General features: G+C 43.0%; 11 protein-coding genes across 11 annotated transcripts; 7 read left to right on the top strand and 4 right to left on the bottom strand.

The window, feature by feature from the left end:
- Positions 1-84: 84 nt before the first annotated feature.
- On the bottom strand, positions 85-1,614 carry O0I10_007813 (uncharacterized protein; the record flags this gene model as incomplete). Its single annotated transcript, XM_058487825.1, has 7 exons — positions 85-259; positions 318-489; positions 557-665; positions 722-1,087; positions 1,146-1,351; positions 1,414-1,498; positions 1,558-1,614. 7 exons carry the CDS (start codon positions 1,612-1,614, stop codon positions 85-87), a joined length of 1,170 nt encoding a protein of 389 aa, XP_058341403.1.
- Positions 1,615-2,158: 544 nt separating this feature from the next.
- O0I10_007812 (uncharacterized protein) lies at positions 2,159-3,813 on the top strand (the record flags this gene model as incomplete). The annotated part of the gene is made up of 9 exons (XM_058487824.1): positions 2,159-2,260; positions 2,317-2,489; positions 2,545-2,637; positions 2,704-2,772; positions 2,829-2,979; positions 3,042-3,151; positions 3,211-3,501; positions 3,565-3,624; positions 3,687-3,813. The coding sequence occupies 9 exons, from the start codon at positions 2,159-2,161 to the stop codon at positions 3,811-3,813; spliced, it is 1,176 nt and encodes a 391-aa protein (XP_058341402.1).
- Positions 3,814-4,611: 798 nt separating this feature from the next.
- On the top strand, positions 4,612-5,456 carry O0I10_007811 (uncharacterized protein; the record flags this gene model as incomplete). Its single annotated transcript, XM_058487823.1, has 6 exons — positions 4,612-4,660; positions 4,719-4,851; positions 4,905-4,957; positions 5,016-5,084; positions 5,150-5,244; positions 5,304-5,456. 6 exons carry the CDS (start codon positions 4,612-4,614, stop codon positions 5,454-5,456), a joined length of 552 nt encoding a protein of 183 aa, XP_058341401.1.
- Positions 5,457-5,483: 27 nt separating this feature from the next.
- Positions 5,484-6,200, top strand: O0I10_007810 (uncharacterized protein; the record flags this gene model as incomplete). Its single annotated transcript, XM_058487822.1, has 4 exons — positions 5,484-5,578; positions 5,635-5,776; positions 5,834-6,012; positions 6,077-6,200. 4 exons carry the CDS (start codon positions 5,484-5,486, stop codon positions 6,198-6,200), a joined length of 540 nt encoding a protein of 179 aa, XP_058341400.1.
- Positions 6,201-6,303: 103 nt separating this feature from the next.
- O0I10_007809 (uncharacterized protein) lies at positions 6,304-10,919 on the bottom strand (the record flags this gene model as incomplete). The annotated part of the gene is made up of 14 exons (XM_058487821.1): positions 6,304-6,532; positions 6,586-6,801; positions 6,876-7,018; positions 7,089-7,322; positions 7,384-7,794; positions 7,854-8,279; positions 8,346-9,048; positions 9,111-9,226; positions 9,286-9,403; positions 9,473-9,757; positions 9,815-10,020; positions 10,101-10,199; positions 10,277-10,764; positions 10,853-10,919. The coding sequence occupies 14 exons, from the start codon at positions 10,917-10,919 to the stop codon at positions 6,304-6,306; spliced, it is 3,741 nt and encodes a 1,246-aa protein (XP_058341399.1).
- Positions 10,920-11,593: 674 nt separating this feature from the next.
- O0I10_007808 (uncharacterized protein) lies at positions 11,594-16,535 on the bottom strand (the record flags this gene model as incomplete). Its single annotated transcript, XM_058487820.1, has 14 exons — positions 11,594-12,038; positions 12,108-12,274; positions 12,340-12,504; positions 12,564-12,739; positions 12,800-12,923; positions 12,987-13,694; positions 13,761-14,046; positions 14,110-14,267; positions 14,323-14,718; positions 14,786-14,874; positions 14,933-15,155; positions 15,210-15,603; positions 15,668-16,420; positions 16,480-16,535. 14 exons carry the CDS (start codon positions 16,533-16,535, stop codon positions 11,594-11,596), a joined length of 4,140 nt encoding a protein of 1,379 aa, XP_058341398.1.
- A 706-nt stretch (positions 16,536-17,241) lies between these two features.
- Positions 17,242-19,060, bottom strand: O0I10_007807 (uncharacterized protein; the record flags this gene model as incomplete). Its single annotated transcript, XM_058487819.1, has 2 exons — positions 17,242-18,625; positions 18,690-19,060. 2 exons carry the CDS (start codon positions 19,058-19,060, stop codon positions 17,242-17,244), a joined length of 1,755 nt encoding a protein of 584 aa, XP_058341397.1.
- A 688-nt stretch (positions 19,061-19,748) lies between these two features.
- O0I10_007806 (uncharacterized protein) lies at positions 19,749-21,501 on the top strand (the record flags this gene model as incomplete). The annotated part of the gene is made up of 2 exons (XM_058487818.1): positions 19,749-20,034; positions 20,099-21,501. The coding sequence occupies 2 exons, from the start codon at positions 19,749-19,751 to the stop codon at positions 21,499-21,501; spliced, it is 1,689 nt and encodes a 562-aa protein (XP_058341396.1).
- Positions 21,502-22,066: 565 nt separating this feature from the next.
- Positions 22,067-22,452, top strand: O0I10_007805 (uncharacterized protein; the record flags this gene model as incomplete). The annotated part of the gene is made up of 2 exons (XM_058487817.1): positions 22,067-22,306; positions 22,360-22,452. 2 exons carry the CDS (start codon positions 22,067-22,069, stop codon positions 22,450-22,452), a joined length of 333 nt encoding a protein of 110 aa, XP_058341395.1.
- Positions 22,453-22,926: 474 nt separating this feature from the next.
- On the top strand, positions 22,927-23,844 carry O0I10_007804 (uncharacterized protein; the record flags this gene model as incomplete). The annotated part of the gene is made up of 1 exon (XM_058487816.1): positions 22,927-23,844. The coding sequence occupies one exon, from the start codon at positions 22,927-22,929 to the stop codon at positions 23,842-23,844; it is 918 nt and encodes a 305-aa protein (XP_058341394.1).
- Positions 23,845-24,142: 298 nt separating this feature from the next.
- O0I10_007803 (uncharacterized protein) lies at positions 24,143-26,375 on the top strand (the record flags this gene model as incomplete). The annotated part of the gene is made up of 12 exons (XM_058487815.1): positions 24,143-24,207; positions 24,270-24,373; positions 24,426-24,589; positions 24,646-24,835; positions 24,897-25,066; positions 25,123-25,260; positions 25,317-25,376; positions 25,430-25,563; positions 25,623-25,822; positions 25,880-25,969; positions 26,032-26,155; positions 26,216-26,375. The coding sequence occupies 12 exons, from the start codon at positions 24,143-24,145 to the stop codon at positions 26,373-26,375; spliced, it is 1,599 nt and encodes a 532-aa protein (XP_058341393.1).
- Positions 26,376-26,480: the final 105 nt, after the last annotated feature.

Raw genomic sequence — 26,480 nt, 5'->3', positions numbered from 1 at the left:
TTGATTGCTGATTGCTGTCCCCAGCCATTAATTCGACAAAGGCGTTAATGTGATACATGCCGTAAAACGTATTTTATCCTCAATTTAAACATCGATGACTCTGCTAAGCTTTTGAATTCTATTCAACAAAAGATCGCCTTGCTTGATGACGGTTTGATATTGTGCGTTCTTTGCATCTGGTCGATTGGTCTCAATGACACCGTTCACTCGGTCGATAACGCAATTCAGTCGTCCGGCGGCGATGAACTTGTAAAGATCACTAGTCAAACCTAATGTTAGCATCTTTGGGGTATCATGTGGTTTCTCATAGGCTGTACCGGTCAATGTATTCTTCAGTGACACCAAATGCCTGTGCCATGCTTGCCATCGTTAAGGATCGGTAGCTCTCTAAGAGTTGAGCATAGGCGACAATGCGCATCTCACGCACATAGTAACGGACGTGAGGGTACAAGTATCGTGATGTGCGCAAATGTGTTTGCTCAATGTTTGCTACAGACCAAAGACATCAATGAGTATTTTTCTCCAAGATCGTATATCCAATATGGCTTCTACTCACCAAGAGCACGGAAGAATTGGGCGTAATTGCAGTTGTACAAGCTCGTCATGTAATCTTCAAGGTATGGGATATCTGAAATCACTTCAAGAATCTCTGGAGAATCAAGCACCTAATAACAGCCCCATTCATAAGTTTGGACTCTAACATGGAATCCTTCTTTGTTACCTTCTTTTTGATATCGACACGTTGCATGCTGATCACACTGGTGAGCACAGCGTACTTTACGAAATCTTGGTACGACATCATTTCAGTGCTGGTGAATGTGCTCAAAGTATCAATGAATTGGCGAGCTGCACCCTTGAAATCACGAATGGACATCAAATAGACACCTTCATATGCCTTCAAACGATTGCGACGATCCCAATCACCACCTTGTTCCACAAGTTCCTTGAGTTTGTCAATATTCGATCGCACCATAACATTGTCGTCGTAAAAGAATCCAATACGAACAAGCGCAAACACAATGTCGATACGTGTGCCGGGTGTTATTGATTTGGTCAAAAGATCATTGTACTTTTCCAATGCGTTCTCCTAAACGAAGTAAAGATTAGATAGGATAAGGTAAAGAAACGAAAAGTGATATATGTACCTTGTCACCAATCATTGCATAATAGTCAGCTTTACCGAGCAATGCTTCATTGACCTCAGTTTCACCCATATTTTGTTCAGCATCTTGAGCCTTATCATCGAATCGTTGAAGCTCTTCTTTGTTGGCGGCCTCCATACGTGCATAAAGCGTTGAGTCGAATGGGAGTTTGAGTGCCTCCGTTAGATATTTGTAGAAAGGTGCCATATCTACAAGCAACGAAACACGTTTAGCTTGTTGTTCTTTTCATATTCTCCTCGTGTCGATTTACTTTTGGCTTCGATTTCTCGTAACAGTTGTTGCTTTGCGTCATCCCTTTGGTCTTCAGGGCCGTATTGAGCGATAAATCGGTGATGCTACAAGTGTGTGAGCGATTAAGCAAAAGACGTGAGGCGTTACAAGGGCAGTAACTCACAGCAAGGGAGACATCAGGGATCTTGGGGACTTCGTTTTCACTTGTTGAGGATGGCATATTAAGTTGTAGAAAGAAGAAGGAGGAGTTTGGTCCAACGCGTTTGTACACGCAATCAATCTTTGTTGCAAATCCCCGTTCCGCTCTCGTCACCTAGCAGCAGCAGTTGACAACCTTTCTGGTTGTGATGTCCATGTCATTCCTCCCCTCCCACACACACACACACACACTCGAGTAATATCAGTCATGCGCATGAATCCTTACCGTGAATCTTCTATAAACATAGCATGTACGATTGTAATAAAGTACTATTGTTGTAGCAAGGATTGCACGCTTGTTGGTTTCATGTTCCCATAGTCAATGACAGCTTCTGGTAAAGCATCCCTCGCAACGACATTATTCGATCCAAGAGTCTTCTTTATATATTTGCAAAGGGCTCAATCTTGTACCGTATTCTAACGAGCTATGTAAATGTATCGTGATATGACATAAATGAGAATTTGTCATTTGACTGGCGGGGCACCCACACATCCATTTACGGGAATCTGAGTTGGGTGAGTGCATCAATCCATTTTGCTTCTTACGCGTCTTCCACACTACCAACATGGCTAATCGCGACGAGCTCACTCAACAATTTATCAACACAACGGGTAGCACCTCGGAACAGGCCCAATTCTTTCTGGAAATGGCTGGGTGGGATGTCAAGGTAAGCAACAAACGACTCCCATCCACCTGTGCATCTCTCTCATTTTATCTATACAGGTAGCCATCGACCAGTTTTACGAATTCGGCAACCAAGACAACTCGGCAGCTACTCCAGGAAACGACACTACCGCCAGTGATTTGACTGGATCCAGCAGCAATGCACCCGCTAGTTCTTCGCTTGCTCCACCTACAACGTCCAAATCCTCCTCCTCCTCTGCTGGTAGAAGCAAGTAAGATACACACATGTAGATACAATCATGCGTCCTTGCTTACAAATCCATATAGGGTGCGTACATTGAGCGACTTGGGTGATGGCGACCACGATGAAGAATCCGACGATGATCGACATCAGAATTTCTTTGCTGGTGGTGAACGATCGTATGTAGTAGAAGAATAAGGGAATATCAAGATGGTAGCTTCTCATACTATGTGCTCTATTATTAGGGGTATGGTAGTGCAAGGACCCAACAAGCAAAATGATGTGGTGAATCAAATTCTCAAGAAGGCAGCAGAGTAAGTGCATGGATTTGGATATGACGAATGGGTGAGGTATTAAGATTGGTTGATAGGGGAGGTGCTGCACCTGAGGAAGCTGATGTCGGAGGATCATCCAAACCAAAGTACTTCAAGGGAACAGGATACAAGCTTGGTAGTGAAGAGGATCCATCCGAGGTGATTGCCACTGATCAACCTGATGAAAGCGAAACTGAATTGGAACCGGTATGCAATCTACAATGCAACATCATTACCTTTAGTCAACGTCACTTACATCCATTCATCAGGTGACTCGATATTTGACCTTCTGGCGCAATGGTTTCAGTGTAGACGATGGCCCATTGTTCCGATATGATGATCCTGCAAATCAAACGATGCTTGCTGCTATCAACAGCGGGTAAGTTATCTAGCCGAAATACGTATACATTCTATTCCTAACAGCGTATATTTGTATAGTCGTGCACCTTTGTCATTGCTCAATGTACGTCATGGTCAACCTGTGGATGTTCGTGTCGCTCGCAAACAAGATGAGGATTATGTACCACCTCCCAAAGCACCACCAAAACCATTTGAAGGCGCTGGTCATCGACTCGGCAGCCCCGTACCTTTATCTGAATCGTCCCGATCATCCACTCCAGGCACATTCCCTGCTTCATCTTCCTCTACAGCTTCGACAGAACAACCTGTAACAGTGGATGAGTCTCAGCCAACAACACAATTACAAATCCGTCTCGGTGATGGCTCCAGGTACAATGGAAGCTATATTGGTTTAGGTATATAGATGCTCTGATACTGATTTTCACTACTTAGATTGGTAGCAAAATTCAACCAGACACACACTATTGGAGACATTAGACGTTATATTGATGCGTAAGGATGAGCATTGGATGCATGTATCTTCCACCTTGCTAATTGCTTTTCCATTTCATCAGGAATCGACCCAGCGACAGATCATACATATTGCAGACATCATTCCCTGTGAAAGAGCTTACGGACTCGGAAGCAACTTTGAAGGATTCCGGATTATTGAATTCTGTCGTTCTCCAGCGTTATCAATAGCTTAGTGCATTACACCTGTTTCGAGGATATAAACTTGCGAGATAATGGAATACTTGTTCATTTTGTATTTGAAGGGGAGGGTGGTTGAGGTGGCATAACATCGAAATCCTAATCTAGCTTTATGAAAGAATGGTGGGTGGTTGTGCTAGAGCCCCATCAACTCTATCCTCTATTGTGTATCCACCAAATCCTCATATGTAAACGTCATCATCAGATCCAGAGGAACATCTCACTTGTGTACAATGAAGGTTTTGTCGACATCCCTACACCCACCTGCCATTTAAGATGTGATTGTTTAAGGTTGCCATAGATTTCATTGACACATCGTTTATCGAGATCATGTTCGGAATCTGAGTTGCATAAGCGGTGTTGTGTGTTAGATGCATCCGAACGCTCTTATGATACCCCATTATGCATCAGTACCACCCTGCTAACGATGAGTGCTCATCATACATACCATGTACCTTGACTCTAATAAGAACATGGCACTCAATACTTAGGAAGCATTACCAATGGTACGTCGTATCCTGGATACCAGAATGATTTGACATTGATCCATGATACAGCCCACGTAACATTATTACATTGAGTGATCGCATGGTATCACATAGCGTGTCCCGATTGAATCAGTGCATCCCGTCAAACTAATACGGCTAGCAAAAGATGCACTATGGACATCCAAAGCTGAACCTGACTTCTGACGTGCATATGAGCATCGGACAAATTTGATCAATGGGGGGATGGATTGCTTTTATTACTACCTACTACTACTATTACTACCACTACTACTATTCTATTATGCATAACCTATCAGTGAATCGCCAAATAAAAGTGGGTCGCTCTATTGGTAATGTCTTCAATGGTATCAATCGACAAAGTGAAACTCATGGACGATGGACCCATAGTCAACTCTTGGAATCATCGGCTACACGCAGGGAAGATCTTGTCGGCATTGGCAAGGCAAGATTTCAACGAGCTACGGCGACTGGCACAAGTACCAGGTGGTTTTCTTTTAGATAGTATCCGACAGCGTGTATGGTAGGGAACAAGTTGATCGATATGGGATGTTTGGTATTCACAATAGCTTCTAGGCCTGTCTTACTGCACACGCAATATGGCTGTTACTTGAACGAAAAAGGAAGCGGCAAGTGTGATTATTGGCTCTCTGGATTACTGCTCTGTAGCTTATAACGTATACACAGAGGAAGACTTGGCTGATCCACATCAAATCGCCAAAGATATCGAGCGATCATTTTATTATTATCCGCAAGGTATGTGTGTGCACTTGGTACGGCACAAAGGGGGATGGTTGGATTAAACTACATACATCAAGCAGGTATTTCATCGGCACAGAAAGCTCGGAAACAAAAAGAGCTCCATGATTTGATCGTTGAAATATTATGGCGAAATCCACGTCTCAAATACTACCAGGCAGGTCATGAAGCATTCAATGATGGGGAAGAGAAGGGATCCTGATTGATTTGTATTAGGGCTTTCATGACATTTGCAGCTGCTTTTTACTCGTCCTCGGAAAGAAAGATGCTATCCCAGCTGCTGAAAACACGGCATTATTTTACTTGAGATATCCTTTTTCGCCAATTGTAATATGCCATCAAAGAGTACAAGTATCAAACGTTCCTTAACATATTGGTCACCCATACACAGATGCGATGCTCGACTCTTTTGATCCAATTTCAAAACAGCTGCACTTGATGAGCTCTATAATCGAGTTTGAGGACGCCGAATTGGCATTGTTTCTAAATAGGTAAGATACACATGGTGGAGCAAATGGGCATGGCTGATCCACCTTTTTTTATGTAGATGTCATGTTATGCCTTACTATGCGCTCAGCTGGATTCTGACGTGGTACAGCCATGACTTTGTACGGTTTGACAAGGTTGCAAGGCTTTTTGATCTTTTCATTGCCAGTCCGCCCTTGATGCCTGTGTATTGTGCAAGTGCTGTAAGTTTCTGGTTTATACGTATCACCAGGTATTGATGATCCTATTATCGCCTTTAGGTTATCCTTTTACGGCGTTCCGAGATTCTTGCATCAGAACCAGATTTACTGCATTCAGTCATTCGTCATATACCCCAAGATATCGATATTGAACGTGTCATCCAGCTTGCTCTACAACTTGCAAATCGCTATCCTGCTTTAAATCTTCAAAAGCGAACCGGGATATGGCTCCACGATGGGTATGTTCACAACGCACTTTGCTATATCATGGAAGGGTTGTAACGAGTCGTCATGGCGATATAGATCTCCGGTGAATACATGGGACCATGAATGGAAAAATCTTAGTTGGAATGATGTACCCGATACAATCCAGGCGGATCGCTATTTGAGCGAGCCAATACTTAAGGAACAATGGGATGATGAATAAACTTAATATCATATCACACATTTATCAAAACAAGGATGACCAGAGATTACAATACAAGTATAAAAAAGAAAAAAAAGACGAGTTTTACTATACTCGGTTGATTTCAACCAATTGGTTTTTGTTGTGTCGTATCATACATTCTAATGATCTTGCGTTGATCGGTGTCACTTTGAGAGAAGGCATATCCTCGCGACTGCTTAAGACGCTGAATCTTTCGCACTTTGTTCACCGCTTGTCGGAAACGATCCATTCGTGGGCGATAATCAGGAAGATTGAGCTTTTGTATCTCTTGAACATAATGATAGCTGCGAGTACGATACAATCGCTTGTAGCTAAAGAGGAATTTAGTATCTTCTATGCAGCAACTTCTACCTTTTTGACTTACTATTTCCACAGGTAATCACGAAGATTGCATATCAAAGGCACAATGATCAAGAACAACCAGTAATTCACATTGCCAAAGAGCTCGGGAACAATGCCCACGTATTCATTAAAGAGATCCCAAGGCACCAGTGGTCCGACATACGCGACAAATGGCATGTACACAAACCATATCAAAAACGAACCTAGGAATGCGATCACAGCATACTTGGTCCACATGCTAAAGTATTAAAGTTACGTGTTTGTGAGACACCTATTTCATAATTTCCTCACCCCCAAACTTGCCCAACTTACTCTGTGATAAGAGCACCCTTATACAAGATGGTGGCGAGCGTGGCACTGAATATGGTTGTGCCTACCCACCATTGACCACCAACCCATCCGTTTGCAAACTTGGCGTCATCCATAAATGCTGCCATACCCAATAAATAAAGTAGCTATTATAGTAACGATGCTTGTTAGTGGGAAAGGGGAAATCAATTTCCATGAGATCATGAGTGTACGTACAGCGGAGTGATAGATGGCATTGATGATCCATCCCCAAAATCGTTTTTGATTGAAGAATTCATTACGCTGGCCCAACATGTACATTTGAGGATACTTGTCAAGAAGGCGTGCTGCTGCAAATTGATCAAAGATACCAATCACCATCGGAGGCAAGATCGTAAAAATCACGTTGAAACAAGACATTGTCCATGATTCGTATAATGTCTGCCCTGAAAAGCCGTTAAAGATGGCATACTAATAATGGATGATCATCAATCATGAGCTGTTTTCATTCTCTTCTTGCATATAAACTTACCCAGAATTGCGTGAGGTACAATGCGACGTTTTTATAAAAGTAGTAGAAAATCATTTTGCTTAGACGTTGATAAGCCCATGCACCGTGAACCAACAGCAATTTGCGTAAGAATCGGAATTGCGCAATACTGAAATCAGCGCTTCGTGCTGCTTGAAGACCTTCCACACCACTAATACCCACACCGACATGAGCAGCTTGGATCATGGATACGTCGTTGGCACCATCCCCAATAGCGAGTAATATTGATTTTGAAAATTTTTTCACCAGCTTGACAACGAGTGCTTTTTGTAGTGGGGATACACGACAGCAAATAACAGCTTTGCATTTGATAGCAAGCTCATAAAACGTACGCTCCAAATCCTTCTCAAGAGCAAATGTCAAAGACTTGCCCTCAATAACCAAAGCAAGCGGCTGTAACGTATAGGATGTTAGTACCTGTGTCACGTGCTCTCACCCGCTAACACTTTTACCTCAGCTCCATTTTCTTCCTGGTGTTGAGCATCGGCAAGCTTGGACGTTAAAAAGTCTCGAGTCGCTTCTTGACTATCCACATTGCAGACAATGAGATCCATTTCATCCGTCAACAATTTGCAGCTGTAGCCAATGTTGATGGCTGTCTCTTGACGATCCCCTGTGAGTACCCAAATCTTGATATTGGCTTCATGCAACGTATGAATTGTATCAGGCACGCCATCTTGAAGCTTATCTTCAATGGCTGTTGCACCAAGCAAAAACATTTCCTTTTCAATAATCTCGGCCGCCTTATCGAGTTCCTCTGCACGATTGACCAATGTTGTTGCTGCCTTGTCGTAAATCTGCGACCATTTTGCGTATTCTTCTTCAGAGATATCACGCATTGCGTAGCATAGCGTTCTCAAGCCTTCAGATGCAAAGTTCTATATATCCATAGGAGGAAAGTGAGTTATGCGACCACCATCTATCCACTTTGAATGCCATCTTACCTCCAAATGAGACAAAGTACTATCAACGAAAATATTGTTCTTGTCCAAGCGCTCGAGAATCACCGTATCAGCCCCTTTGCAATACAGCTTCACTTTGCCATTGGGATCACGAACAATCACTGACATGCGTTTCCTCGTCGAGTTGAATTCGCATACATTCAAGATTTGGTACTCGACATCCTGAGTTTTAACTTTGCAGTTGATGGAATGGGGTCGCCTTGCATAAAAGTTGTAACCAAAGACATCCTTGGCACCTTGAACAAGTGCACCTTCATCAGGGGATGATGCTTGATAGACGACTTGGCCCGTCTCTTGGTTGACTTCAGGAATAACCGTATGGCAGGTCATGAGTGCGGATAAGAATTCATGGATCACGTTGGCATGGATAGACGTATGCAAATGCTCTTCCAAATTTTGAAAAGAATACTGGGCTTGAGAATCATCATTGGATTGTGGCTTTCGATCAGCATCAGGATGAGTGGAATAAGATAGACCAGCAATTGAACATTCTCGAAATTCCATTTGGTTGCATGTCAACGTGCCGGTCTTATCAGAAAAGATGTACTCGACTTGTCCAAGCTCCTCAATCAATCCACTGCTTCTTGCTACTGCTGGCATGTCCGTGGCATTGTAATACATATCCAAGTCGCTGCCGATCAATGTAGCTTGTACGACCTTTACGATCTCCATGGTTACCATTAAACTATAGATGCCTTCATGAGTCAAAAAAGGACCCTCCCAATCAATTTTCTTTCCTTTGCATACCTGATGGGTATAAAGCTATTGAACAAGATCATGAATGTAAGAATGTTGAATCCAAATTCTCGGGCTCGCTCACCCGCTGCGAGTGCTAGGTAACCCAATTGGTCGAAATCACGCATCTATAGGCCCTTCTTCATTAGCATATCCATGCAACAAGACCAAGTCATTTCCAAATTACCGATAGAGCCAAGTAACCCACTGAACACATGATGCTCATGATGACGAGCATGGTGAACAGGTACCAAATGTTGCGATTGGTAATACGTGTGACATTGGATGCCTTGGTGGGCTTTTTGCTACAAAGGTATCAGAGCCATGTTATAACAAATAAACCCTTGAATGCAAAAGAGAAAGAAAAAAAGTACCTTGAATTGAGCATCAACTTGGTTTCATGACCCGTGAATACGACAACAGCATAAACCCAACTTGTGTTCCTTAATTGTGCACCTCGTAAAAGCATTTGTCCCGGGTCAAGAGGCAAGTTTTTTGTTGTCCCGTTGTTGAGCTCGAGTGACAATGTTCCATCGTACGTGTAGAGTCGATTATTGGGTTGCTCAGATTTGATCACGCCTTGCATGGATGCGACTTGGTGGGGTGATACAAAGTGTGCCGTTTCAGGCAGCGCTTGCTTGATCTTGAGATTGACCTCGCTTAAAAAAAGAAGAGCTTGTTAATCCTATTTCCACATGTACATGTAGTGACCTTACCCATCCAAATTACTAGTTTCAATATAGCATAGGCCTTCAGGTTCAGAGCTGCTGAGTAGGATGAGATCGGCAGGGAAAAACTCTGATGCCTCGATACGACACACGTCGCCAACCTTGATATCACGCCAGCTTTTCACCACAAATTCATTTCCTTCCAGCACTTTGCATTTCCTCGCATTAAGTTCACGATCTGACCGATGCACACCCTAAAATATCAACCCTCGCACCTTTGGTCAGCCATAAAGCAAAAGGTAGTCATAATGTTGTTGAACATTGTGGTACATACATAATCTTCAATCACCTCTTTTATAGCTGTGATTACAAGGACAATGATAAGAGGAACAAGAGTGGTATATCGTGAAGTAGGTGAAACATCAGGGATTTGCTATAATAAGGGGACCAATAATGTCAACAAAATGAATAAAGATCAACAACAAGCAATGGTGATGATGATGGACATACCTGTATGCATGAAATAAATAAGAAAAACAAGTTGGCAGCTTTGCTGAATTCAACGTATAAGAAAATGGGTAGGAATGTGATGATGTTGTATTTTGCTGTGGATACACGATTGCCGATGAACTTTTCTTGGCTGTTGCGTTCTGGATTGTTCATATAAATCAGGCGTGGTGATTGATCTGTCGTCGTCTTTCGTCCCATTAACGTATTGCGTATCCTGGAAACCAGGTTGCCTCCTCCTCCTCCTCCTCCTCCTCCTCCTGATTTTTTGTTTCGTCGTCTTTGTCGTTGTTGTTGATCATGCGATCGTTGTTGTAGTGGTTGTTGTTCCTTGTCTGAATAACATATTCGACCATCTGCCGATTCGTTATCGCTGTTTGAAACGTGTAGCGGTTGACCCAGTGATGCAAACGAATCATGAGGCATGAACGACGGCCTTGGGTGATCCAGTAATTCAAGTTGATCTTCCTCTTGACTGATTCCACCATCACCTTTTTATATACAAAAACAATGCCATCATCATCATCATCAATCATTTTTGATCACTGATGAAATCAATCATCCCTATCACCAACATACCATGACGAGGATTCATACTACTCAAATCAAGATTATAAGCACCGTTATCTCTGTTCCAGTTGGACATGCGTATTCTGTTATGGATCGTTGGTTGCGTCTTCTCTCAAGTAGTGATAGTGTCTTTCCAATAAAGAGATGAGTTTTCAATGAGCTGCAACTACGACGAATGGACAAAGTCGAAAATGGAGCGCGTGGACGCGGTGAAATGAGGTAGCGAGAAAAAAGGAGAGAGTGTTCCTGTAATCTGCTGTTGTCGTAATCTCGGTTTTAGGAACACGAAAGCAAAGTGGGAAGCAAGAGAAAAAGCATGCGACACGACTTGCCTAGACCTGTGGCTATTTAACTGTGGCACTTCCAGAATAGGTTGCTTTTTCTGGGATACAACAATCTACATCCATTCACCCTCCCAACACTGTGGGCTGACAAGTACACAACAGCTCTTTTTGTTCTTAAGTCGACCCTGACCCCCTTGAGAGCAGTAGGATGTAATCCAAATGCCCTGTGATTGCTATATTCTATAACCCGTGTGATACACTTTTCATGATTCAATTACGCTAGTCTAATGAGGGATATTTTAAGCGGGTCGGATCAGTGGCGCAATTACTCACAAACGCCAAGATTGCTAGATCATGTGATTTTCGCAGCTTGAATATCCAACCATCTTATGTCCCTTCAATGCATAACATTGTGATCGGTGGTTTGTACAAATGTTATTATATCAAAAGTCTTTTTTCTTTCAAACTATGCTCCTGGTTCAACAGGTGTTTTTGTGGGGGTGGAAGGGTGTTCGGGTCGAGGGGAAGATGATGATGGTATGGTTGATGATGGAGGTGTGCTAGAAGATGTTGTTTGATGCTGCATGTCTGGTGATGCAGGAGGCTTTTCATCACCGTTGGATGCTGCTTTTGGTTTCCCTTCCAATAAAGCTTTGGCTTCGTTTTGTGCTTGGTTCTTGTTCTCAATGTTGCGATGCCATCCATTCTCTGATTCCAGCCATGAAGCCCATTGCTTTTGTCGTTGTTCAATAGTAGATGCGTCTGATCGTCGTTGCTTTCGTTTACGGATAAAGGCATCCTCGGTATCGATGATATAAAACATGTGATACGATTCTTTGCTGATCTTGTATTGCATTCCCGGATACACATAGGCGTCATTGTCTTCTCGCTCACGTTTTCCATTAATGTTTCTATATATCAAAAATCGTTTGGTTAGCTTTTTTACCCCCACCTTCACTTGCCATGGCCTTTTTACTTGCCTTTTTAAGAATTGTTTCCTTAGTGCAGAGGGATCTAATCCAGCTGTCGGTACATTAAAGTCGGCAAAATCCACAACATACGAGTTGTATGCAATGCGTGCATCCGTCTCCAATGCATAATCCTCTTCGTCCAATAACTGGATTGTCAATATCCGAGTTGTGGGATCCTATTCAAACACAGCAATGTTAGCCATGGCCACAGAAAGAAAATGATTTCATCATCAATACTCACAAAAGTGAATCCGTAAATGTTTTCTTCGAGACCAATGATATCTTTCTCAGCCCTTGACTTGTATTCAGCTAGTTCCTGGGCAGTGTGCTCTTGATCGGTGTTCCTGAACTTTTGGAAAGCCTCTACCAAACCCCGAGACTGGTCATCTGTAATGATTTGTCGTACCTGCAAATGCATTGGTTATTAAATGCAAACGTACACATAGCAATAATCCAAACACCTACGTGGCGGACGAGGAGCATCACCAATTTGTCAATCGTAAAGATCATGTAGCCCTTTGTTCCAAACATATAACGTGCGCATTCTTCAAGCGTGGTTTGGTCAACGGAGCCGTCAAAAAAGATATCCACCAAGTCCAATAATGCATAATAGTATCCATGACTGAAATCCATCTCCACCCCTGATACAATCAAGTTAGTACGTAGCTGTGTCCCAATCCATCAACAAAAGCCATACTTACCATGTAGCGTGACGTTATCTGAATTGACATCCACTGCTGCCTTGTATTCCTTCTTTGTCTTTTGTGGGTGTTTGCGATAAGCAGCATCGATTTGTTTTAAGCGCAACAAGCGAGAATAGGCGAGCTATCAATCACGATTGGATGAGTTTTGTATTGCTGGCAAAGAGAAAGGGACATGCACACATACCTGGAATAATCGCAAAAAGCAATACAAGTTGTCGTTGCCAAATAGCGTGATAGTGGAGATCTTGTCTGTTTCCATGGATTGGGTGTTGTCCTTAGCATCCGATTCACCTTGTGCTGCATCTTTTTCATCCTTTTCTTGCATCTCCGTATCCTGTGATGTTTGGCGATCATCATTTGAATCAGGTTGATTTGATGGCGAAGGAAGTGGCCTTGAATCAGCGTCACCGTCGTTGGTTGGCGCAACAGCATCATCATCAGCCTCGGCCATAATAGTATCCTCCCCTTCATCTTCAAGATCAGGCCATTCCGGTAGTTTCTCATCAGGAAGGACGTCATTAAGGTCGAACAAAAGTGGTATCAGATTCTCAATAAATGTCCTCACGCTATCACATTCATGCTGGTTGTAGACTTCTTGTCGTTCCAAAAATGAAAAAATAAGGCGCGTAACATCTTTAAAGGTGGGCTGATCTCGGAATGTATATGATAGCTGAGGTGGTAACTGATTCGCACCGTCTTGAACAACAACCGATTTCCCCTTTGAGAAATGACGTATCTCAGGTTGTGAATTACGGATGTTCTCGATTTCTGATAAGAGGCTTTGACTGGACATTGTCTTTTTGTCGCCGTTCTTGAATGTAACACCTTGATGATCAAGCGCTTTGTAATAATTACGATTCTCTACTTCACGCCAGATCTTGTTCCATTCTCGCTATATAAGAAGTATATACATATATCAATAAAAGCCATTGCTTGATTTCTTGTATGCAACAATTACCTGAGCACGTTTCCATTCTTCATCCTTCTGCTTGAGACGTTTGAGGAGAATTGGAACAGTAGCAACAGGATTGCTATGGACCAATTCAATGATATCCATGCCACGTTCCTTTCCATAGATCTTTTTGATGATATGCTGATAGATGGCTTTGGATGGTCCACCTAAGCCAGGGGGCAGTCGAAAAGCTGACTTTTCTTCAAGATTCATGACTGAGATCTTTTTGGAGATGGGTTCGAGTAATGCAATGGTGTTCAAGTTGGCTTCAATGCTTAGATCATAATCATATCTACACATTGACATCCAATAATAAGCATTTCTATCCAATCGTACAAAATATTGTTTTCTTTACCTTTCTTCTTCCACTCGATGAAGTGCTTCTTCAAAATGATTTTTCTTTGATGCCACAAACTCGGTATCTTCGCTGGCCCAACGTGGATGCGACACGAATTGATCATTGAGCACCTCATTGCATAACGCATCTCGGCCTGAACATACTCCACCACGCCACTAGCAGCAAATCATAAGTTGACTTGATAGCAAAGGCCTAACAACCAACACTTACTTCTTTAGGTACACGTCTGTAGCTGGGACCATAAGATTCGCATCGACTGAGATCCAGCTTATCCTTGGAACGAGGTTCATTATCCACAATCTCCTCCTTTTCATTATAACCAACAAGGGATTTGAACCACTCAAAGAGCTCACGATTGCCACCGATGAAGCTTTCGACGCGTGTCACCAAGAGATGTTGATCAAGGATTTGTTGACTGAAGAGATTGAGTAGCTTCAAGAAGGATCGATACGTTGCCTTATTGCCGATGTACTTTTTGACGCGATCGAAAAATTCTGCTTCCTCTGCTGATACAGTCGCCTGTGCAGGTTGCCAATCATCCACATCTTCTCCCATATCCACTGGAGCTGAACGTACATCTGACACTTGAATGTCTTTTTTGCTCAACTGTGTGTGTGTGCAAAACCATCTTGTCAGCTGAATGCTATCCACCCATCCATAATCCAGTCCTTACCTTGGATAAACCTGCAGTCGATGTTCCACTCATACGTTTCTTACGTGCCGACTCGCCAAGACCGGGTGTCATAAGTGATCCACGTTTGCCTTTGGTTGTACATGTCAACATTCGTGTACTTTCTCCTTGTTCCTTTCGTTCACTTACCCATATACGCCGTCGTTCCAAACAATGCCTTCATCGATTCACTCGCATCCGCACCCGAGGCTTCAGGTAAGAATTGCTTAAACTCATCCAATAAATCTTGTGCACCGTTAAAAAGGGTTTGTACTTGAGCGTACACCTCTTGGATGGGTCGCTGATCCTTTTGATAGGTTTGCAAAATCTCCAAAAACTGCTTATATGTATCGGGCTCGGATGAGAATCGATTCTAGAAGGAGACGATGAGTAAAGGTATATGCATTCCTTTTTGCATTGTATATACCTTGATCTTATTCACGTAGTTGATAGCATGATTGAATTCGACAGGTGTACGACGTGTATGCGGATCTTCCTGATGTCTTGTTTGATGGTGATAGGAGATGGAGGGATGAGACAGCATGGAGACAGGTTCTTGGGAACCGTAACCAGGGCCCGTTGGACGTCGATAATGCTGATAATATCCCGTGGTGGAACTCGAAGAAAGCATTAATGGTTCACCATCGGTCGTTGCTGTGGTTCCAGAAGGTGTTGTCACTTTGATCACATTGCGAGAACGTTCATCCACAGAACATTCAATCTTATATCCTGGTGGCAAGAAGGTGTTGAATCCTGAAATCAATGCTGGATGACCTTGGAACAAGGTGGATACACGTTCGATTACACCTGGGGTATCGATCCTAAATACGAACAATTCGTAAATAACCTATCATTTTCAGGGTTATAGAATATAGATATACATACGATTGGCTCTTAAAGTCCTTCATAATATCCAAAAACTGGTTATAGATTTCTGGTCTATCAGCAAATTGAATCTTGACTTGGTCCAAATACGTCAATGCATCCTTCACATTGAGTGGTCGATAGCCATTTGCTTCCGTTGTCGTAGCAACGGGTTGTTTGGAAGATGATGGTGGCGAAGTTGATACAGGCTCAGGTTGACCGCTTTGTGTGGGCTGCTCTTGTTGTTGCTGTTGTTGATTGGATGTAGATGATGGTGCCGTAGTAGTTGCTTGGGGCCATGATTGCGTATCCTTGGTTGCATTAGGCTCTGTTTGTTGCGTGGATGTCGGCTGAGAAGACGACGACTGAGTGGGGGGTTGTTGCACAGGTGTAGATTCTTGATGTTGAATAGGTGTACTAGTAATCGCTGGGGATGATGATGATGATGATGATGGCTGTTGAATCGATGACTTGGATTCATCTCCAACAATGGCCTGGATTGGGGGAACTGATGATATCGGCGTCGGCGTCGTTGTTGCTGCTGTTGTTGCTGTTGAACTAGAAGGAGCTTGATCAGGGGATGTTGTAACATTCCTCTCAATCGATGATGATTGCTGTTGCTGTGAACCTGCATCTTTTGCGTCTGTTGTGCTTTGTGAAGGTGCATTGTCCACATTCATAGGCGTAGCTGGTGCAACTGTATCAGTCTCTGTAGACTTGGCGCTTTGTGGTTGTGCATCCTTGTTTTCCTGCTCGTCTGTATCCATTCTAGGACTTTGATACGATTAGTTCTATGATAAACCTTGGTAGCATTGGTTATCATTGCTGTTTACCTTGTTGTTGCTTCTGTTGTTGGCAAGGCGGAAGAAGCTGATGGCTCGTCTGACATTGGAACGAACAAACGAATACAGATTTATGACAAGTAGTGCGTGTTGGTGATTAACCCAATGAGAGTGAAGAGAGATGAAGCACCGTACTCCAATGCGAATAGAGGTAATCGGGCAACTGCAGGAGGAACCGAGACGCGTATCGTCAAAGTGGTGCTCTCAAAAGCTGTTGCTTGCAACCTCTTTTTGAAATCAGCCAATGTCCGATATCTCAGCCAGGATTAACGTGACGTCTTGTTCCTTCCCTCTCGTATCACGTGCACACCTCCCCCACACGCACCACACATGCTGTTTTTTTTGGGACATCCCTTTCCCACAATCTTCCCCCACCCAAATATTGGTTGAGGCACAAGATTCCAAACATTTAATGTCACACATAGATAAATGAATGTAGCCAAACATTTGCATAATGTGATTCTATACATCTCTACACCCCAACGTGGTCCAAAGGCCTTCATCATTGGGATTTTACGCACCTTCTTCTCAAAGACGAACATCATCCATCAACTAGGAACACTCAGCTCAAGTACATCACATAAAACTTTGCTGAATCCTTCTTCTTTTCATGATCCAAATACATAAGCTTCCATCAACAAATTATGTAGTAATGCCGCAATCCAATAACCGTGTTCTTTTATAAGCAAGTAAAGAAGCAAGTGTGTTCAACTTTAGCAATGAGAGATGTTGAGGGTGGGCGTAAGCAGATTTCTAGCATATGCGTATGTCATCAAATCGATTTTTCAACGTGTTTGCCACCTCTCCTTCTTCATGAATCGTTCCAAGTGTTGAACGTGAGTCGACATCCAAATGTTCGAGCTTGGGAGATTGCATAAGGCGTAACAAATCGGATACGTCAGTGAGGCTCATTTTCAATGATAACGATTTGAGGTTCGGAAAGCGTGTCAAACATTGCAGGTGGTGTGGATGTATATCATAAAGCTTGAGGCTGTATAAAAGTCGACAACGCTCTGCAAGCTTCTCAAGGAATTTGCGAACTTCTCCAAACCAGCAATCGGCACACTCTTGAAAGATGGGTTTCATGGTCAAGTGTTCCAAGCGCGACACCCTGGTCACGCAATCCAATGTTTTGATCGAAAAGTGAACCGATTTTGGGACATACAATTGACGCAACTTGGAATCAATGGAGCCATGGTACAAAAGAAATTGCTCAACACCTGTAGTTGCATTGTCGCCTTTGACCTGAACATCGGCCACCTCCAAATGTGGTAGTCCTGACATGATGGTAAACAACTGGCTGAGATCATCACATCGGTGGGATGAAGGAATGGAACGTGTGCTGTCGTTGTCGTCGGCATACTCTGGGTACCCTTTATGCAATTCAATGATCATGAGCTGAGGAGATCGTCGTATCAAGTCCATGGCAAGAATCATGTCCTCATCATTGAAAATGTCATGGGTATAGCTGGTCATGTGGTTGAATGTGACATCCGCATACAGTGAATGATGATCGGTAATATCAGCTTCCGAATGATAACGAAGACGGAGCAATTGTAGGCTGTCAGAGTTGCGAGTAATCGATGTAATCACCTCACTGATATGCGCCTCAAGTAAGTGTTCTTCAGGGCCCTGGTCAATCTCGAGCAATTGGAGGCCATCGTCATTATCATCTCCACTGATGGGTTCTCGGTTGTTGATTCCTTTGTAGGTAATCCGTTGCATGTAGATCGGTCGGTGGCCACAATGATTGTAAAAGATGACCTTGAGCTTCGGGCAATTGTCTTGGATCAATGATAAAGCGGCTATATCAGCACAAGGCTGAAGCCCCAATATTTCCAATGATGGGAGTCGGCTTGTCAAGTCATCAATATCATCCTGGTCAAACTCGTACTGAAAGTGCGCAAGCTTCAATTCTTTCAAGCTTGGGCAGGTTGTGGGTGCCGCATCGAAGTGGCTGTCGATATTGCAACAGCTGAACGAAATAAGGTGTGGAAATGTCTCGAGGAGGTCTCCAATTGAATACGCAGGTAGCTCATCCCAATCCCATTCTCCCATCATGACCTTCAAGTGTGTCAAGGTTGATTGCACGGTAGCCAATGACCTCAATACTGTAGCTCGATCTTCAAGCTGTGACCTACATATTTTGCATAAATATTTATCTTTTCCTGCTGCCCATAACATGTGCATGTGATACGTACTCATATTGCAAGCTGAGTGATGTCAATGATGAGAAACGTGCCTGTTGGAGTAAAAGGTATGCAGGGATGGCATCATATCGAACGTGCAAGGAAGCAATATTGGGTGCCATTCGTTTCAGCACATAGTCGCTCTGGCTAAGGTCATTGTCGGATACGCTCACGACTTGCAAACCATGAACATGCTGAAGGATCGTTTCATGCCATAAATGGGACACCAAAAGATACTCCCGAAGTTCACTTGGTTTGATTTCAGTAGTGGTCAGCGCTTGTGCCACAACGATTGCACGAAGTTCAATGGGAAGGTTGCTGATATAGTCAATGCAAACACCGTCTTGTTCATCAATTTTGGCGGGTGGGCGTTGTTGATCCATTCTGAATAAGAGAAAGAGATGCGAAATAAAAGGAAAGCGTGATGTGTGTGTAGAATTATGCATACTGGGAAATCTTGTATCACCCTCATCCGACCCTGTGGATTTGTTTGATATCTACCGCATATGCGAAAAATGATCGCTGCTGATGGATGATCTCCGTCAAGTCATACGTTGGAGCCACTTTCAAGTGACACAAACACGCTCACGTTCACTAATGCCACAGCCGACGACATGGATGATGATCATTGGAGCTGGTGTATGATACGACAAAGTGAAATGCCCCACCTTTTATTATTCCCTTAACACCGATTGGAGGATCAAAAACTATTCACGTTATAAGGTTCAAGAGGGATATGGCCACAATAGGCCAACTAAAAAGACGAAAAGATGACCTTGTGTGCCAAGGGGCTTTTTTTCTGAGTTAAGACACAGGGTCCTCCATGCAGCGAATAGCTGGTGTATTCTTGATGTCTATCCTTGTTATAACAATTTTCATCGTAGCCATTGTATAAGAACACGTTATGAATGACAAAGGGCAAGTGATGGTATGGTGAGGAAGAGCATTCTCGTTTTCATTTGTCGGGGCACGTGACATTGACAACATTTGGGTTCACTCATCATGCAGCTCACCTTGATTTTGAGCCCCAGCATCTATTGTTCTTGTCAACTCTTTCCTTCACGGACCAGTATGAATTGCCTTCCACGGGAGATCGTTGCCTGCATTGTTTCTGAATTGAGGCCGATGGACTGCATTGAATGCCTTCATGTATCTCGTCATTGGCGACATGTCATACCACTGGCTGCATCACACCCCTTTCACGATATTACAGTGGACGGCGATTCTTTACGTGTGCTCGCCTCTATCGATCTCGTTGGCCACTTTGTGAAAACAGCTAGACTCAAGTTCAAGCCAATGGATACTATGATGAAGGTCATGGATCGACTCAAGTCATGTTCTTTATTGCAAAAGCTTGGTAGGTTGATGGGCAACATGTTACAAGGGAGCATATGGAGGAGCTAATGATGTACTATCCACAGAATTACGCAACGTCAACATTGATTGCCCAGAAGTCATGCATGCAAAGTTGAAGTCTTGCTTCAAAAAGTGGCGTCTTGATACCCTCGCTCTCATCAATATCCATGCTCCCAAAATGAATCTTGTCGATAGTATTCTACTGGCAACAGAATACAATGTCAGCCATCTTGCGTTCACTTGTGGTGATGAACGAAGCCATTTTCATGTGCCTATACATGAACAAGTGTTGGAATGGAGCAACCTCAGCACCCTCGTTTCGCTTGTCATCGATAGTCCAGCAGACATCCACCCTTCCGACATTCAAGAATTGTTGTCTTTTGCACCCAACATTGAATATCTGGAGCTGGCTACATGTTACAAGAATGATTCGTTCATGTCAGCCATTCTTACATTGTGTCCAAAGATCATCCATGTCCACCTATCTATGCACTATCTTACTACAACAGACGACGACAAGATTCATCCCAAAGATCACCTTCAATTAGCAGCATCTTATGATCATCAAGGTTCTCCCGGTTTACGTTGCTATTGGAATCGCGTATCGGATTTCAGCCAAGCTGAATGCGATATGGTGCTGAAGCACCAATCGACTTTGGAGTCCGTTTGTGTTGGTTATGAGCACCCTTCTTCCAACTTTGCACCAAATTGGGAAACGTTTAACACCCGCCTTCTATCCAACAATACGACACTCAAACACCTTGCATTACCGCTATTTCGTCCACACATTGATTCTCTACACTACGAAGATGGGTATAGCTATTGGCTCAACGCATGCCAGGCACTGGAACATCTGGAGCTACTTCATATCTGCCATGCTTTTGGAGGATCGATGATGCATACCTTGCAGTACAAGCTGCCATCACTTCGACGCATCGATATCGAGTTTACCGAGAATGCAGTAAAACCATGCCAATTGCAATTATTAGAGGCACTTCATCACCGTTGCAATCACTCCGAGACGCTCAAAGAGCTACAACTTTTCTTTCGTGGACACCACCACTATGCCGGCGCAGTTGACATCATTTCTACCGCGTTGACCATTCACACTCTGGAAAGGCTCACTGTGGATTGTTGCAACACTCTTGATGAGCGAGAGACTCGTGCATTTATCAAAAAACTTCAAACCAGTCTTCCCCTCCTTACGCACCTCGGCTTGGCTTGCTTTTCCACACTTTCTGCCAAGGTGATTCACGCTCTTGCAACCTTGGATCGGATTGAATCGCTTGCTTTCCTATACAACGAGGATATCACCATCACCGAGGTAGAAGCTGAGTTGTTGTTTAGCACCATGGGCAACAATTTGAGAAAGCTCTACTTTATCACTTGTGAAATGTCGAACAGCACCAAAGCTTATATTGAATCGCTCGCAAAGAACTATCCAGTCGAATGTATCATCAGCGATTAATACGCTACACGACCCCTTTGCAAATAACCCCATTGAATGCTTTGTACATTGCTTCCTTTACTTTACCCTTCGTACATAAAGCGCATGCATAAAAGTTCTCGTATCAGTGGTCCATGAGGATATTAGTGTGAATGATAACATTCGTTGTGGATTAGAAAAGTTAAAAGATTCTTTGATGTTCATTCATCATGTTGAGTGCATAGCAATGCGCTCTCTTCAAATGATGATGGTCCCAAACAGCAGCATGCGCCGTATAGGTGTAATCATCCCATTACCTCATTCTAGTTCTTCAATCAAAAAATCAACCCATTGTGCAGCCAAACAATACAGTATCCAATCCACCGCATCGAGCATGTCCTTGTTTTATTTGGTAATGGATCATTTTTGCCATGTAAAACTAAGTATTAACCTAATGGTGCGCCCGAGGTGGATGTGCAGGAAACAATAATCCCGATTGTCGGTCGCATGAGGTCGCCGTGTGGCTGGGTTGGCAACCTGTGGCATCCAGGATTCCGAAAAGAGAGAGAATCAACCGCCTACTCTTATATCTTTTTCCTTACTCATCATGCCCAAGCAAGCGATCACGCCCAAATCACGGTCGAAATCCCATTCTCAGTCGTCTCGGGGTCCATTGAGCAAACAAATGACAACGTCGGCAAGCAAGATCTCCAAGAGACCAAAAGGAAGCTCCAAAAGCATAAAATTGAAAAATGAAGCGTTGTCAGAGCAACTGGATGACCTTTTTGGTGAACTCACTCCTCATTTGGCTTCCAAGACACAAAAGAAAAAGAAGGGAGCTGATCTTGTAAGTGATATTATGTCCATGATGGGGGATTTCAATTGAACATTTGACTATAGGAGAGTAAACGACAAATGGACTCTGCGCAGCAAGAATACGAAAAGATGAATAATGACATGGAAGATGCTCTTGGTCTCTTGACAAAGCTTTGAGGATGGATACATATATAGATATAGTATTACACAGCCAATCCATTATGATACCCCAGGTAGACAGCCCCTATCATACACCATTCAATAGTCAAATTCAAGGTGGAGGATGTCTATCATAAAGATAAGAAGTATGGCTAGTTTAAGAAACGTATTTTTATTGACAATGAAATGTTGATGGTATCAATTGACCTATACCTGCCATTGCTCGTAATAGGTCAAAGCTATTCGACAAGTGTGGTTGAACAATGATGCATGATTGCCATGTGTTGTGTGGTATAAAGATGTGGGAGGGACCTATCAAGTCACATTCAAGCGCATACAACAGGTTATGGATCCAAAGTCACCTTTGCTTTTTTTTTTTTTTTTTTTACTTTATTTGGGGGTGATTTGGGACGACAGACGTGTATTGTTGGTGTTGCTCATTCGGCAAACAAGAAACACAACGCTTTCAATGAGATGCATTGCACGTCCATGATGGAGACTACGCATTTCCAGGTGCCCAGTGTACAGTCGTCGGAAGCCAAACCAGCAGCACAACATGTATTGAAAGTGGAACCTTTCCGTATCCCACAACAGCAACAACAACAACAACAGCAGACGTGTTACTCTTCTACATGGGCTTATCCACAGCATTTCCTACCACCCATTAAGGGATACAATCGTAGCTATGAGCATCCATTGAGTATTGACAATCCTCATGATTCATTATCCACGTTGATTGATATTGTATATCCGCCTCATCAATGCTCTTTATGTGATCACGTTTCCACCACATCCACCGAGGCCAGAAATCATCATCGCGAACGGCATTCATCTATACCACAATTCTCTTGTCTGCATCCACATTGCGACCTCGTATTCAAAACTCGTGCCGCTCTCTTTTATCATGTACAACAATCCCATCTCGTCATTTGCACCACCAACACTGACAACATTTACACACAACAAGATTGCATTTCACCCATCTCGACACCCGTCGATACTTTATCATCTTCATCACCATCACCGAAACCGGATACGCCATCATCAAGGAAATCAGACGCTTATTCACCTTCATGGCGTGTATCATCATTTCCAAGGATATCCACCAATAGGGCACCGCGTGGATCGAAAAAGATTACCCTTTCACCACACATTGACTCACGACTGAATGCCATTTATCCACCATTACAATGTCCTTCTTGTCATCAAAAATTCAATCGAAAGACAAATGTCATCAAGCACCTTACAGATGAACACTACGGGGAAGAACCTTATCGATGCGTCATTCCCGGTTGCACACATCCCAAATACTATGCTACTCGTGAAGGACTTGTCTATCATACATTACGTGCTCATGATTCGAATTCATCAACAAAAACCACTTTTACTGCATCATCAACAACAACATAAGGGTAGTTTAGAAACTTGTACTTTTACTGCATATAAAAAGAAATGTAATTGATAACACTATCTCGGGAATGATCAATGTCTTTCAACTTGCCCCTCTCCAAACACGTAAACAATGATGATGGATGACCTGAAAGAGGATGAAAAACAGGACGATGGGAGTACTTTATTAAGAGATGCATTGATTACAAATGCATAGCCAAGCATCAGGGGAACATCTCGCAGCGCCAAGTGAGCTAACTCAAGCATAAGTCCGCCTATGGGCTGTCGTCAGCGTATAGAGTAACCTTCTTCCTTCGTCATGTCAGCCATTGCTGCAGTACCCATCAACGATCTCAAGACCCAGAAATATGATAGACAATTGAGGTAGAACGATTCACCAATGCACTCGAGTTGGACCCCCATGAGCTTACTCTGCTTCATTTCAGATTGTGGGCTTCCACAGGTCAAACAGCTTTGGAGAATGCCAAAATCTGCCTTCTGAACGCGACTGCAACCGGCTGTGAAGTGTTAAAGAACCTTGTCTTGCCTGGTAAGATGATACGATATTCAACAAGTATATCAGTACTAATAGGATGAATAAGGCGTTGGTAACGTTACCGTGATTGATGATACCATTGTCAACGACACCGACTTGCGTTGCAACTTTTTCCTCGAGCCATCCAGCATTGGACGATCACGCGCCGAATGTACAGCAGCTTTATTGGCAGAGTTGAATGAAGATGCATCCGTCACTTCAATGCATAAAGTACGGTTACTATTTTATGATGAGCGAGTGCATGATATTGATTCCTCTTTTGTCAGTCACCCACCGAGCTTATCCACAATCAGCCCGAGCTCTTTGACAATTTCACAATGATCATCGCTACGAATCTTCACGAAAAGGACATGTTGACACTATCCGATCTATGCGACCATTCAAAGATCACCCTTATCGCTGTATCCAGTAAAGGTCTTTGCGGAGTATTCCGTATTCAGGCACCAGAACATCCAGGTAAGCAAAAAACATCCCTGTTTCATGCAAAAAGCAGCTACTCATCAGGGGGCTCGAATAGTCATTGATACTCATCCTGAAAACGCGGTTGATTTGAGATTGGGTTGTCCTTTCACGGAGCTCTTGGATTATGTGGATACGATTGATTTGGATCAGCTCGATCAGACAGACCATGGTCATGTTCCTTTCGTTGTCATCCTATTGAAATACGTCAACGAATGGAAGCAACAGGTATTGTTTGGAGGGATAGAACCTATTTAAAGGGTTATTGGCTAACTCATTTACAGCATGACAATCAACCTCCTGCTAGTTACAGTGAACGCAATCAGTTGAAGGAATGTATACGAAAAGGCATGCGCACAGTGGATGAAGAGAACTTTGAAGAAGCCTTAGCCAACGTTTGGCGCTTAGCAACCACAAACACGGCAAGTTCATCGAACCTTTTTCACCACACGATCATTAACACGAAGCGTAATTATAGATCTCGTCCAATGTACGCAATATTTTCGATGATCAAAGCTGCGAGAACCTTTCCGCACAGGTATGACCTTTATTATAGATACAAAGATGAATCCACTAACGATCTTGATTTAGTCAAATGCATTTTGGATTGTCGCACGAGCCATCAAGGACTTTGTTTCCAATGAAGGACATGGCCAGCTACCACTTTCCGGGAAGCTACCTGATATGAAATCAGATACTCCAAGATATATGGCACTACAAAACATGTATGAGACACAACCATGGGAATTCCTTTTTGATCCTTTGACTTATTGATATACTTTAGTTATCGTCAAAAGGCATTATCTGATTTGGAAGCGGTCAAGAGTCGAGTGCGGAACTTGTTACGAGAGATTGACGTGCCCGAAGATACTGTGCCTGACAAGATGATTGATGACTTTTGCAAGAATGCTGCTCATATTCAGTTGCTCCGTTACCGAACACTACGTGACGAGTATGTAACTGCACCTTCAAAAGACACCATTGGTATGTTGATTTACATAGGTAACGATGGTCACAGCGTATCTAATTTACTTTCCATAGCAAACACAATCCAAATGGATGAAAACATGTATTATTACTTGATATTCAGAGCAGCTGAGCGGTTCTTTGATAAGCATGGAAGATATCCAGGTAAGTTTGGGCATCATCATCATGGGCGAATCACAGGTTAAATGAATGAACGTCTCCTTCAGGGGCACAAGGTGGCACCAACTCTACGGATGTTAATCTCTTGGAACAAGAAACGCGAAGCCTGATGGAAGGACTTGGACTTGCAATCGAAGAAAGCGATGCATTCAAAAAAGCTGCGAACAACTTGTAAGTGCATCGAACAAAAGACAAGTATCTCTCTTTTCTAAAACAGCATTGTGTGTTTAGTGTCCGGTTTGCCGACCAAGAAACAGCCAATATTGCAGCATTGATGGGTGGTTTGATTGCACAGGAGGCAATTAAAATGATCACATCCCAATATATACCCATCAACAACACCTGCATTTTCAATGGCATTGCATCCACCAGTAGTGTTTGTGAATTGTAATTCTATGCATCAATGTCATCTCTACCAGTAGTATCAGGGAGCTTTATATGTACTTTGCATTTGCACGATCAATAAAGACAATGATAACCTGATGGATAACTTGCG

This window comes from Lichtheimia ornata, assembly GCF_029851405.1.
Source record: "Lichtheimia ornata isolate CBS 291.66 chromosome Unknown scaffold00039, whole genome shotgun sequence".
Taxonomy (NCBI): Eukaryota; Fungi; Mucoromycota; class Mucoromycetes; order Mucorales; family Lichtheimiaceae; genus Lichtheimia; species Lichtheimia ornata.
The sequence above is the reverse complement of the archived record's forward strand: the minus strand, read 5'-3'. Positions and strand labels throughout refer to the sequence as shown.